Here is a 13,095-nt window from a genome sequence, read left to right on the forward strand (position 1 = left end):
CAAATCGTGACGCTAGTAACAAATTTGTTATTTGCGCTACCAGATTTACCAAACCTGCAGATTGGCTATTTGTGCGTAGGATGATTGGACATGCAGAGTAAACGACCCCTGCTGATTTAGGGCCACTCAATCAAAGATGAGCATGTATATACATTGGATCAACTGTTCAGACGGAAAAGAAGCTATGACTACAGTTCTACAATCTTCTATTGCTAAATACCCTTCCGTAGAAGTCTTGCATGTATTATGTGTGATCTTCCTTCATTGTCTTATTTGATTATCTGTTTCTGGTATTTAAAGGTAAACAAGATGTAACAAATGGCAGCTTGAAATTCAGAAAAACAAACGTTACATTTGGACCAGTGTCAGAAAGCCTAATCCATAAGTATGCAGAAGCCATGAAGTCTGTGGGAGCTTTGATAGGTGACAAGAATATTGGAACAATTTTCCGTGTAGGAAGACAGTATGGGATGACTGCTGCACACGTTATTGATTCCATTATAAGTAAGAATAAAATTGAATCATAATGCAGTATTAAGTATTTTGCAACTTGGCCCTTCTGATATACCTTACTGTAGCTCTAAGACTTTACCATTGAGTCCAATCATTTTGAGAAACCGGATCAGTAACGCATGATCTCGGATCAAGTGGGCGGTTTTGGTAAGAAAATTGTCTTTTTCAGTTATTTAGAAATTATTGTCAGAGACGATGTTCAGTGCAAGATGTGCTCTGAACATTATGGAATACTCGTTGCTATTTATTTTCCAGCAAATCTAAGCACTTTCTCAATTTATTCAGACTTTCATGCTGAAACAGCTGGTAAAAAATGCTATGACTCAGAAAAAGCGTTATTTCCAGTACGTTCTCTAATAACATACAATATTACCAATTCCGTGTTGTCCGTGATACATTCATGAAACACATTGGGGCTACAAAAGATGAATTAAAAGTTTTGAAAGGCCATTCATGTCTGAACTGATCAGTAATGCAGGAGCTAGAGGACCGGCGTTGCGAAATACAATGACGCAGGCGCTTCGGATTTACTTCTACGTTCGTTTTCATCAATTTCTAAGGGAAACATACTATTATTCATTTAATTTTCTTTCAGAAACAGCAATAAGTATTTTCTCCGGTCTGAACAGCAATTTATTAGTCCTCTACTGGTTGAAAACCAGTTTCGGGGACTATAGGAATGCGCTTTTCCGTCCGTCATTCCGTCCGTCCGTCCGCAATTTCGTGTCAGGTCCATAACTCTGTCATCCATGAAGGGATTTTAATATTACATGGAACAAATGTTCCCCATGATGAGACGACGTGTCATGCGCAAAACCCGGACCTCTAGCTTAAAGGTCAAGGTCATAAATTGAGGTCAAAGGTCAACAGGGATTTTTTCCTGTCCGGTCCATAACTCTGCTATACATGAAGAGATTTTAATATTACTTGGCACAAATGTACCTCATAATAAGACGATGTGACTTGCACAACTTTCAGACCCCTACCTCAAAGGTCAAGGTCACACTTGGCAGTCAGATATTAACGTGGCATGTACAGGGTCTGTTTCCTGTCCGGTCCATAACTCTGTCATCCATTAAGGGATTTTAATATTACTTGGCACAAATGTTCCCCATGATGAGACGACGTGTCGTGCGCAAAACTCGGAGCCCTAGCTAAAAGGTCAAGGTCAGCAGAGCTTTTTTCCTGTCCGGTCCATAACTATGTCATCCATGAAGGGATTTTAATATTACTTGGCACAAATGTACCTCATATTAAGACGATGTGTAATGCACAACTTTCAGAACCCTAGCTCAGATGTCAAAGTCACACTTGGCAGTCAAAAGTTAACATGGCATGAACAGGGTCTGTTTTGTGTCCCATCCATGAAGGTATTTTAATATTACTTGGTACATATGTTCACCATGATGAGATGATGTGTCATGCGCAAACGCTGACCCCTAGCTCAAAGGTCAAGGTCACAATTGGAGGTCAAAGGTCAATAGGGTTTTTTTTTCCTGTCCGGTCCAGAACTCTGACATCCATCAAGATATTATAATATCACTTGGCATAAAAGTTCTCCATGATGAAACGCCATGTCATGCCCAACACCCAGAACCCTAGCTTAAAGGTCAAGGTCACACTTGGAGATCAAAGGTTAATGGGACATTTTTCCTGTCCGGTGTATAACTTTGTCATGCAAAAAAGGATTTGAATATTACTTGGCACAAGTGTTCACCACTATGAGAGGGAGTGTCATGCACAAGAACCTAGTTCCTAGGTCGAAGGTCAAGGCCAGAAACAGATGCCAAAGGTCAGATACAAGAATGACTTTGTCTGGAACACTTCTTCTATATGCATGGAGGGATTTTGATGTTACTTGGCACAAATGTTCACCACCATGAGACACTCTTGTTTTTACCTCACCTGTCACAAAGTGACAAGGTGAGCTTTTGTGATCGCGCGGTGTCCGTCGTCCGTCGTCCGTCTGTCCGTCAGTCCTTGCGTCCGTCCGTAAACTTTTGCTTGTGACCACTCTAGAGGTCACATTTTTCATGGGATCTTTATGAAAATTGGTCTGAATGTTCATCTTGATGATATCTAGGTCAAGTTCGAAACTGGGTCACGTGCGGTCAAAAACTAGGTCAGTAGGTCTAAAAATAGAAAAACCTTGTGACCACTCTAGAGGTCACATTTTTCATGGGATCTTCATGAAAATTAATCAGAATGTTCATCTTGATGATATCTAGGTCAAGTTCGAAACTGGGTCACGTGCGGTTAAAAACTAGGTCAGTAGGTCTAAAAATAGAAAAACCTTGTGACCACTCTAAAGGCCATATTTTTCATGGGATCTGTATGAAAGTTGGTCTGAATGTTCATCTTGATGATATCTAGGTCAACTTCGAAACTGGGTCACGTGCCATCAAAAACCAGGTCAGTAGGTCTAAAAATAGAAAAACCTTGTGACCTCTCTAAAGGCCATATTTTTCATGGGATCTGTATGAAAGTTGGTCTGAATGTTCATCTTGATGATATCTAGGTCAAGTTCGAAACTGGGTCACGTGCTGTCAAAAACTAGGTCAGTAGGTCTAAAAATAGAAAAACCTTTTGACCTCTCTAGAGGCCATATATTTCATGACATCTTCATGAAAATTGGTCAGAACGTTCACCTTGATGATGTCTAGGTCAAGTTCGAAAGTGGGTCACGTGCCATCAAAAGCTGTCAGTAGGTCAAATAATAGAAAAACCTTGTGAGCTCTCTAGAGGCCATATTTTTCATGGGATCTGTATGAAAGTTAATCTAAATGTTCATCTTGATGATATCTAGGTCAAGTTCGAAACTGGGTCACGTGCCATCAAAAACTAGGTCAGTAGGTCAAATAATAGAAAAACCTTGTGACCTCTCTAAAGGCCATATTTTTCATTGGATCTGTATGAAAATTGGTCTGAATGTTCATCTTGATGATATCTAGATCAAGTTCGAAACAGGGTCATGTGCGGTCAAAAACTAGGTCAGTAGGTCTAAAAATAGAAAAACCTTGTGACCTCTCTAGAGGCCATACTTGTGAATGGATCTCCATAAAAATTGGTCAGAATGTTCACCTTGATGATATCTAGGTCAAGTTTGAAACTGGGTCACGTGCCGTAAAAAACTAGGTCAGTAGGTCAAATAATAAAAAACATTGTGACCTCTCTAGAGGCCATACTTTTCATGGGATCTGTATGAAAATTGGTCTGAATGTTCATCTTGATGATATATAGGTCAAGTTTGAAACTGATTCAACTGTGGTCAAAAACTAGGTCAGTAGGTCTAAAATTATTAAAATCTTTTGACCTCTCTAGAGGCCATATTTTTCAATGGATCTTCATGAAAATTGATCTGAATGTCCACCTTGATGATATCTAGGTCATTTTCGAAACTGGGTCATGTGCGGTCAAAAACTAGGCCAGTAGGTATAAAAATAGAAAAACCTTGTGACCTCTCTAGAGGCCATATTTTTCATGAGATCTTCATGAAAATTAGTGAGAATGTTCACCTTGATGATATCTAGGTAAAGTTCAAAACAGGGTCACGTACCTTCGAAAACTAGGTCAATAGGTCAAATAATAGAAAAAACCTAGAGACCATATTTTTCAATGGATCTTCATGAAAATTGGTCAGAATTTTTATCTTGATAATATCTAGGTCAAGTTCAGAACTGGGTCACATGGGCTCAAAAACTAGGTCACTATATCAAATAATAGAAAAAACGACGTCATACTCAAAACTGGGTCATGTGGAAAGAGGTGAGCGATTCAGGACCATCATGGTCCTCTTGTTTAGAGTTATTTCCCTTTGTTGTTACTATAAATAGCTTATATTGTAACTTACTTATTTCAGCCAAAGGGAAAAATCGAGACCAGTTTTTAGCTCACCTGTCACAAAGTGACAAGGTGAGCTTTTGTGATCGCGCGGTGTCCGTCGTCCGTCGTCCGTCCGTCCGTCCGTGCGTGCGTGCGTGCGTCCGTAAACTTTTGCTTGTGACCACTCTAGAGGTCACATTTTTCATGGAATCTTTATGAAAGTTGGTCAGAATGTTCATCTTGATGATATCTAGGTCAAGTTCGAAACTGGGTCACGTGCCGCCAAAAACTAGGTCAGTAGGTCTAAAAATAGAAAAACCTTGTGACCTCTCTAGAGGCCATATATTTCATAAGATCTTCATGAAAATTGGTCAGAATGTTCACCTTGATGATATCTAGGTCAAGTTCGAAACTGGGTCATGTGCCATCAAAAACTAGGTCAGTAGGTCTAAAAATAGAAAAACCTTGTGACCTCTCTAGAGGCCATATATTTCACAAGATCTTCATGAAAATTGATCAGAACGTTCACCTTGATGATATCTAGGTCAAGTTCGAAACTGGGTCACGTGTTGTCAAAAACTAGGTCAGTAGGTCAAATAATAGAAAAACCTTGTGACCGCTCTAGAGGCCATACTTGTGAATGGATCTCCATAAAAATTGGTCAGAATGTTCACCTTGGTGATATCTAGGTCAAGTTTGAAACTGGGTCATGTGCCATCAAAAACTAGGTCAGTAGGTCAAATAATAAAAAAACCTTGTGACCTCTCTAGAGGCCATACTTTTCATGGGATCTGTATGAAAGTTGGTCTGAATGTTCATCTTGATGATATCTAGTTTAAATTTGAAACTGGGTCAACTGCGGTCAAAAACTAGGTCAGTAGGTCTAAAATTATTAAAATCTTTTGACCTCTCTAGAGGCCATATTTTTCAATGGCTCTTCATGAAAATTCATCTGAATGTTCACCTTGATGATATCTAGGTCAGTTTCGAAACTGGGTCACGTGCGGTCAAAAACTAGGCCAGTAGATATAAAAATAGAAAAACCTTGTGACCTGTCTAGAGGCCATATTTTTCATGAGATCTTCATGAAAATTAGTGAGAATGTTCACCTTGATGATATCTAGGTAAAGTTCAAAAGAGGGTCACGTACCTTCGAAAATTAGGTCAATAGGTCAAATAATAGAAAAACCTTGTGACCTCTCTAGAGACCATATTTTTCAATGGATCTTCATGAAAATTGGTCAGAATTTTTATCTTGATAATATCTAGGTCAAGTTCAAAACTGGGTCACATGAGCTCAAAAACTAGATCACTATGTCAAATAATAGAAAAAACGACGTCATACTCAAAACTGGGTCATGTGGGAAGAGGTGAGCGATTCAGGACCATCATGGTCCTCTTGTTTATGACAAGGTGAGCTTTTGTGATCGCCCTTTGTCCATCGTCTGTCCGTTCACAGTTTCCTTGCGAACATGATAGAGACCACATTTTGTATTTGATTTTAATCAAATTTGCACACAACTTTTATGGGCATAATGTGAAATCATTATTATTCGTGGGGGATTAATTTTTGTGGATTCATGGTTGAGCTCAACCACGAATTTAAGTCCCAACGAACAAATTGTGCCCACGATAATTTCAGTTGTACGCAAAGTCGCCAAAAAAGAACCATTGCCGTTCGATCTGATCCGTAGTTGTATGCATGCGGCAGTACTAACCTGCAGCTTTCGTGTAGTTTATGGAGGCCATTACCAACTTTTAGTAACATCTCTAAACCGATAAGCGGGACAGATCTACCTGTCATAAAAATCAATAAAACCAATAATCCAATATCATCGCTACCGGACGGATTCGTTGATTTCCGTACTAATTGTTGTTGTTGTAGTAACACGGGGAGTGGGGTGGATAATTAATAGCTTTGGTTAGTATCTGATGCATTTACAGACGGGCGGTTTGCTAAACGATATACTTGAATGAAGTTTTAATAATTATTAAAGGGAAAATCGGAGCAAGTCGAAAATTTATATAATACTTTATTAGTTGTCAAATAAAAGTAATATTTAAGAATATGAATATGTTATCTAGAATATTTAGAAATCGTTACATTTTATACATCGAACACAGAGATTTACTTTCTTCCTAATACATGAAACATCATGCTAACATATACCTATGTACAGAAAAGAAATATTTACGCACAAGAAACTGCCTGTAAAAAAAATAAATATTCAAGAATATGAATATGTTATCTAAATTATTTAGAAAGCGTATATACTTCCTCAAAGAAGCATAAAAATAAATATAATTCATTTTTATAGCTCTTTGACTTCCTCTATACGCGCTTTCTTTCACATATTATGAACATTAGATTATGAGCTTTTGTTTCTAAAATATTTTCAAAATTCTAAATCACTAACGCTTTTTGATTTTCATCGTAAAAGGTAGTAAAAACGGCAAATTCTCATGTATTTCCGTACCATAAAGTTTGTCAGTAATTTTAAAGTTTTTAAGCCTTCATAAGAAATGTAGCTTTTTTTCAAGGTATCTAAAAGGTATTTTTGTTGTCGAACGATCTGGAGGCCAGTCGCTTTAAAGAAAAACAAGTATAGAAATAAGACTTATACTTTTAAAAGGAAATACTTAACCCTTACCATGTTGGACACTATTGGTTCTTCCTTTGCGATCAGTGTAGATCATGATCAGCCTGCAATTCCGTGCAGACTGATCATGATCTGCACTGTCTGCCATTCAGCCAGTAACTTTTTGGTATGCACCCCTTTTTATAATTAATAGTACTGTCCAAATTGAAAGATAGACAAGTTCATTATTGTAATTTAGCATGGTAAGGATTAAGTTTCTTATATCGTGCCTAAATAGAAATATCATATTTGCGTGACTTGAATAAGTACTGCTGACAAATACTACTACCATAGTATACTTTAACTATAAATATATTTTTACAGGAAAAAATCAACATTAAATAACAATAACTTCATCAATATCTCAATGTTAGAATAGCAGACTTAACTAAGTAATAACTAATAGGTTTTTTCGTGAAATTCGGGCCAGGATCTTTACTCAGCAATATTTACCTATTAACGAATTCTAAATTTGTACTGATTCTTCCTACTGTCATACGATTTATGAAATAAGGGTAAAAATCGTTATAACAAAATTCCTGAAAGAAAGGGAAAAGACTATATAAAGACAGAAGAAAGTGAAATATATATGTTACAACGCAAAAACCATAAAACCATAAAAATACCTATCACTTGTAGTAAAAAGTGGGGTAACATATCTTTTATGACCGGGCTTGAAACAACACTGACCGGATATTATTACATGACTGTATTCTATTGTTTCTCTGATTGGCTGAAAACGGTTCGAAAAGTAATGAGTACATATCATATCAACTTATCTTGGGTTATAAATAGTGCGAAAATAAAAATAGATCGAAATAGGTGCTCGGAAAACCAATATCAACCTGATTTGGTCTAAATGTATTCCTTATTTCTTTATTAAAGTAATAATTGTAATAACAAGACTGACTTTACATTTATTCATGTAATAAAACAATTATTGACTTTTTCATAGGTTGATATCAAGATTTATCAACCTATGAAAAAGTCGATAATTGTATATTATTTACCCCTAGGCAATATTGTAATACACAATAATTATCAAAGGGTCATTTTAAGATATTTGTTACAGTTAAATTATTTTATGCTTAATGTGATTGTGTGCAATCTTGGGACTAAAACAAATTATAGGTAACGAATGATTAAACAGAACAGAACAGAACAGATAGTTTATTAAGACTTGTACATAGTACATCATCTATAATACATATTCTATACATATATAATATCAACGTGACAATTAACATGGCATAATGGATCATTTATATTTAGTAATTTATCCTTGAATATAATTACATATACAGTAGAAAATATGTGGAGAATGAACATAAGATATCAACGTCCGACAGTTAGAATTGCATTTCTGATGGTTAGAGCTTCTTTTACATATCTAGATAATTGAATAAGTTCGGTTTTGTTATTTGAATTAAGGAGCTGTATGAACTTATACACCGATGGACGTCTAAAATATTCTACTTTTAAATATTTCTTTCTAATATTAGCGTAACATTTACATACTCAAACAAAATGGTATTCGTCTTCAATGTCTAAATTGTTGCAACATAAACAATATCTTTCCTCACGAGGAATTCGATTTCTATTATATCTGCCAGTCTGTATTCTGAGTGGAAGACCACTCATCCTATGTCTACAAAAATAAAATCTTAAGCATCTTGGCAGTATATCCAAATACCTCTCATATTCAAAAAGATATTTAACGTTTTTATACATATACAATACAGAACTGTTTTCAATATTAGCATACCATTCTTGTTTAACAGTGTCAATAACGCGACATTTAAATTCGTTCAAAAACAAAAGCTTATTTATACCTTCAGGATGATCAAATATATATGAAAACCCATAGTCATTTAAAAGTTTTCTAACATCTGAAACCCAATTTGTATAGCCATTAATACTATCTTCCAATGCTTGATTATACACTGTTTTTAATATTATGTTCTCAGTATCAATAATTTTCAACCAGTACTTAATTATTCTTACATACCTGTGAACATATAAAGGATATCGCCCAAGTTCACCATAGACACTAGCATTACATGTATTTGGCCTAACTTTTAATAACTTTTTACAGAACTTTAAATATATTCTTTCAATTTCTTTAGACTTAAGAGTTACCCCAGATTTCACATGAATAGTTCAGTATAGATAACACAAAAGCATCGAATAGCTGGCATAATGTTTTAGGACTAAGATCAAATTCCCTACATTTACACAAATTTTCCAGTATAATTAAAAATAGTACCAAGATAATTAAAATCATTAACTACTTTGATTACTTGGCCATTATAGGTCCAACGCTCGGTAGCTAGTAATGCCCCTCTTTTACGAAAAAACATAATTTTCGTTTTCAGTGTAATTACTTTAAGTCCCCAGTTATTACAATAAGAGTATAGAAGATTTAAAAGTTCCTGTGTTTCATCTGGAGTTATACCTATTATGGCCATATCATCTGCGAACAGCAAAAGTATTAAAACTATATCATCTAAAGAAAGACCAGACTCGGCATCTTTTTGTAGAAATAACTCAAGATCTTCTACAAAAAGAGAAAATAATAGAGGAGACATTACCTCCCCTTGACGTTAACCGACAGCATATTGAAAATAATCAGAATAGTTAGAACAAGCTTTGACACAAGATTTAACTTTTTGGTACATATCATGTATAATTCTGAGTAATCTACATTGTATTCCACAATGATACATTTTCAACCACAAGCCATTTCTATAAATGGAATCAAAACATTTCATCATATCAACAAAAATAACATACAATCTTTTATTTTCATTTAAATATTTTTGAACTAGTGACGTAAGTACAAATATAGCGTCTACAGTAGACTGTACCAAAAAACATGCATTAATTTAAGAATACAGAATAATATATACAAAGGAGGTTTGGAAAGAAGCAGAATTATCAGTTCATCAAGGCTATCTTTCAAATTAGTTTGGTCATATTATGAATAATAGAAAATGATTTTTTTTTTTGTTGCAAAATTATCAAAAATTCCCATATGAAGAAAAAAAGATGACCGCGTCGGAGATCGGACCCGGACCGCCGCGGCAATAAAAAAGTTTCCAGATCGTTCGGCAAAAAATAATATAGGTATCTGGAAATTAATCATCGCTATATTTAAGAATGCTTTGAAACTCAATTACTGACCGACTATATTTTACGGAAACACATGAGAATTAGTTGCTTTAAGTATTTTTTTTCGATGAAAAATAAAAGCATTCGATGAAAAATAAAAGCATTTAAATATTTTTGAACTAGCGACGTAAGTACAAATATAGCGTCTACAGTAGACTGTACCAAAAAACATGCATTAATTTAAGAATACAGAATAATATATACAAAGGAGGTTTGGAAAGAAGCAGAATTATCAGTTCATCAAGGCTATCTTTCAAATTAGTTTGGTCATATTATGAATAATAGAAAATGATTTTTTTTTGTTGCAAAATTATTAAAAATTCCCATATGAAGAAAAAAAGATGACCGCGTCGGAGATCGGACCCGGACCGCAGCGGCAATAAAAAAGTTTCCAGATCGTTCGGCAAAAAATAATATAGGTATCTGGAAATTAATCATCGCTATATTTAAGAATGCTTTGAAACTCAATTACTGACGACTATATTTTACGGAAACACATGAGAATTAGTTGCTTTAAGTATTTTTTTTTTTCGATGAAAAATAAAAGCATTTATATATTTAATGCGAATTGAACACTAAATCCTCGTTATTTTAAACGACAGCGGATCTAGGTTTCGGCGTTTCTGAGTTCAACAATAAATTTGTTTTAATTTGTCTAATTACAATCTCAGTTGTTTTTTGTTGTTGTTGTTTTTTTTGTTGTTTTTTTTGTCAATGTGAAGTTACCTACAATTCATAGGCTTTGAGCTATAACAATTTGTACCGACAAAGTCAGGCTAGCAGACGACAATATTTTCCTTAACAGCTTCCGAGTACTTACGGATAATTGCGGAAAAAGCCGGATTTTTTTAAGAAATGTTCACTGTACACACTAAAATGCAAGAAGGACCAATCAAACCATTATTAAATTTAAAACAAATTACACATAACGAAAATTGAATAATTTTTCTACGTTTTTATGGGTATCGATTTTTTGGTTATTTGCGGAAAATATCTCATTTTACCTGTTATATTTGAAAAAGTCAGTTTTTTACCGCTTTCCTACAGAGTCTATATGAACTGAGGTAGGTCTATTTAAAGTCAAAAAGGACCAACCAAATATTTTTTTTAAATATTCATAATATCCGGAATAAATTAAACTTTAATTTGTGAGGTATCGAATTTTTGTTTTCCAAATAGAACCTTTTCTATTTAAGTAATATTTTCCTTCTTTGTTTATATAGGCAAATTTATCAATTTTCGATAGATCGATGTTACTAAAAGTTCGTTAAATTATATGTAAAAAATCAAGAAAAACATTGTTTCTCCTATATATGCTATGTTCATTGATCTAGAGAGGAAAAATATTGTAAACTCTTGGGCATCATGTATGAATATTTCTATTGATAAACTTGGTTTTACGTATATTTTAAATGATTTTAATCCCAATGTAAATTATATGCCAATTGTAAAGAGACGAGTGTATGATCAATATATTCAGGATTGGTCAGCAAGTATAAATATTATGTCCAAGTTAGAGTATTATAGAAAGTATAAATGTACACTCAAATATGAAACATATTTAGATTTAGTGTCAGGTGACAAACTTCGCAAGAGTTTAACATGTTTTAGACTATGTTCACACTCCTTGGAAATTGAACTTGTAGAATATGCAATAATATAGTTGTTGAATCAGAGTATCACTTCTTACTTTGTTGTAATAAGTATACTGATATACGCAAAAACTACTTGGGCCATATGTCATGGCCATCTATGAACAAATTTGTTAATATCATGTCCTCAGGAAATAAATGTAAATTGCTTAGATTATGTAAATATGTAAAACATGCTTTTTCGTTACGAACTGATATCCTTGATACTTTACAAACTGTTCCTTAATTGTTATTTTGCAGACTGTTTGTATTGTAGTATATGTTGAGTGTGTTGCCATTTTCATTGTATGTGATTGTATTTGGCCAAAGGCAATTGTATTGTCGACTTGCTTTAATAAAACTTGAAACTTGGTAATGCTCGTTCAACGATAAACGTAGGCATGCGCGGAAACAAAACCGACTGTTTCATTAAGAAATGTACCCGTGGTTTGTTTATGACAGGCTTGTCAGAGTAAAAGAGATACTAAAAATGGCAGTTAGATGTAGCGTCACGTGCCAACCGCACTATAATGCGGCTGTTTTTTGCTTATTTCGACCCCACTATGCAATGTTTATTCGCTAACCTTTATTTTTGTAGTAAAATTTGACGACTTTGGAGCTATTAAATTAGAGAATCTAATTGCTAGATTTGCGACCGATGCAGTAATACTTTATTCGAGTTACATGTTTCTTGGCAGGAACTAACACACGCACAAGTTCAACATCTTGTAATTTAATCCAGTAGATGCAGATGCGCCATTCATTTTGCAAAAACAAAACAAAACAAAACAATTAAAAACCGGACCAGTTAATTATAGTTTATGTAACTATTACTAGGGTTATACTAGGATTAAAACCATATTGTTTGAATCTATAATTGTTTTAATTTGCATTACAATAACTAGTTCTTGTTTAAACAGGATCAAATGATCAATGATCAACTTGTGTATTTGTTTCGATTATGATTGCTAATTGTGCAAGGTGCTAGGGTTTTGACACTTTTGAATTGGCGCCGATTTTTCTTATTGAATATTTCTGTTTTGCAAATTAGGAGTTGTATAATCATAGATAACGCAGTCGTTAATTGGCACATGATCGCTCACTAATCTCCCGCAGCATAGATTGCAGTCTCGGTAACCATGGTAGCGCTGTTTGACACGTGTAGGTTGCACATGTCAGGACAGAAGTACTAGAAGATATATTCCTGTGGAAATGATATATTTTTGTGCTCCCCCCGCCCCCCCCCCCCACCGCATGAGTCGTGGGGGCATATAGATTTGCTCTTGACCATGCGTCTGACCGTCCGTCCGAAGTTCGTG

The 13,095-nt window shown here is 34.8% G+C and overlaps 1 protein-coding gene across 1 annotated transcript in view; it reads left to right on the forward strand.

The window, feature by feature from the left end:
• Positions 1 to 303: 303 nt before the first annotated feature.
• The window catches only part of LOC128554832 (uncharacterized), a 29,128-nt gene continuing 16,336 nt past the window's right edge, over positions 304 to 13,095 (forward strand). The window contains exon 1 of the mRNA XM_053536141.1: positions 304 to 504. Within this exon, the coding sequence (XP_053392116.1) occupies positions 399 to 504 (106 nt within the window). The 5' untranslated portion in view covers positions 304 to 398. The remainder of the gene's footprint in view (positions 505 to 13,095) is intronic.

The sequence above is a fragment of the Mercenaria mercenaria genome, unplaced genomic scaffold, assembly GCF_021730395.1.
Source record: "Mercenaria mercenaria strain notata unplaced genomic scaffold, MADL_Memer_1 contig_791, whole genome shotgun sequence".
NCBI classification, from domain to species: Eukaryota; Metazoa; Mollusca; class Bivalvia; order Venerida; family Veneridae; genus Mercenaria; species Mercenaria mercenaria.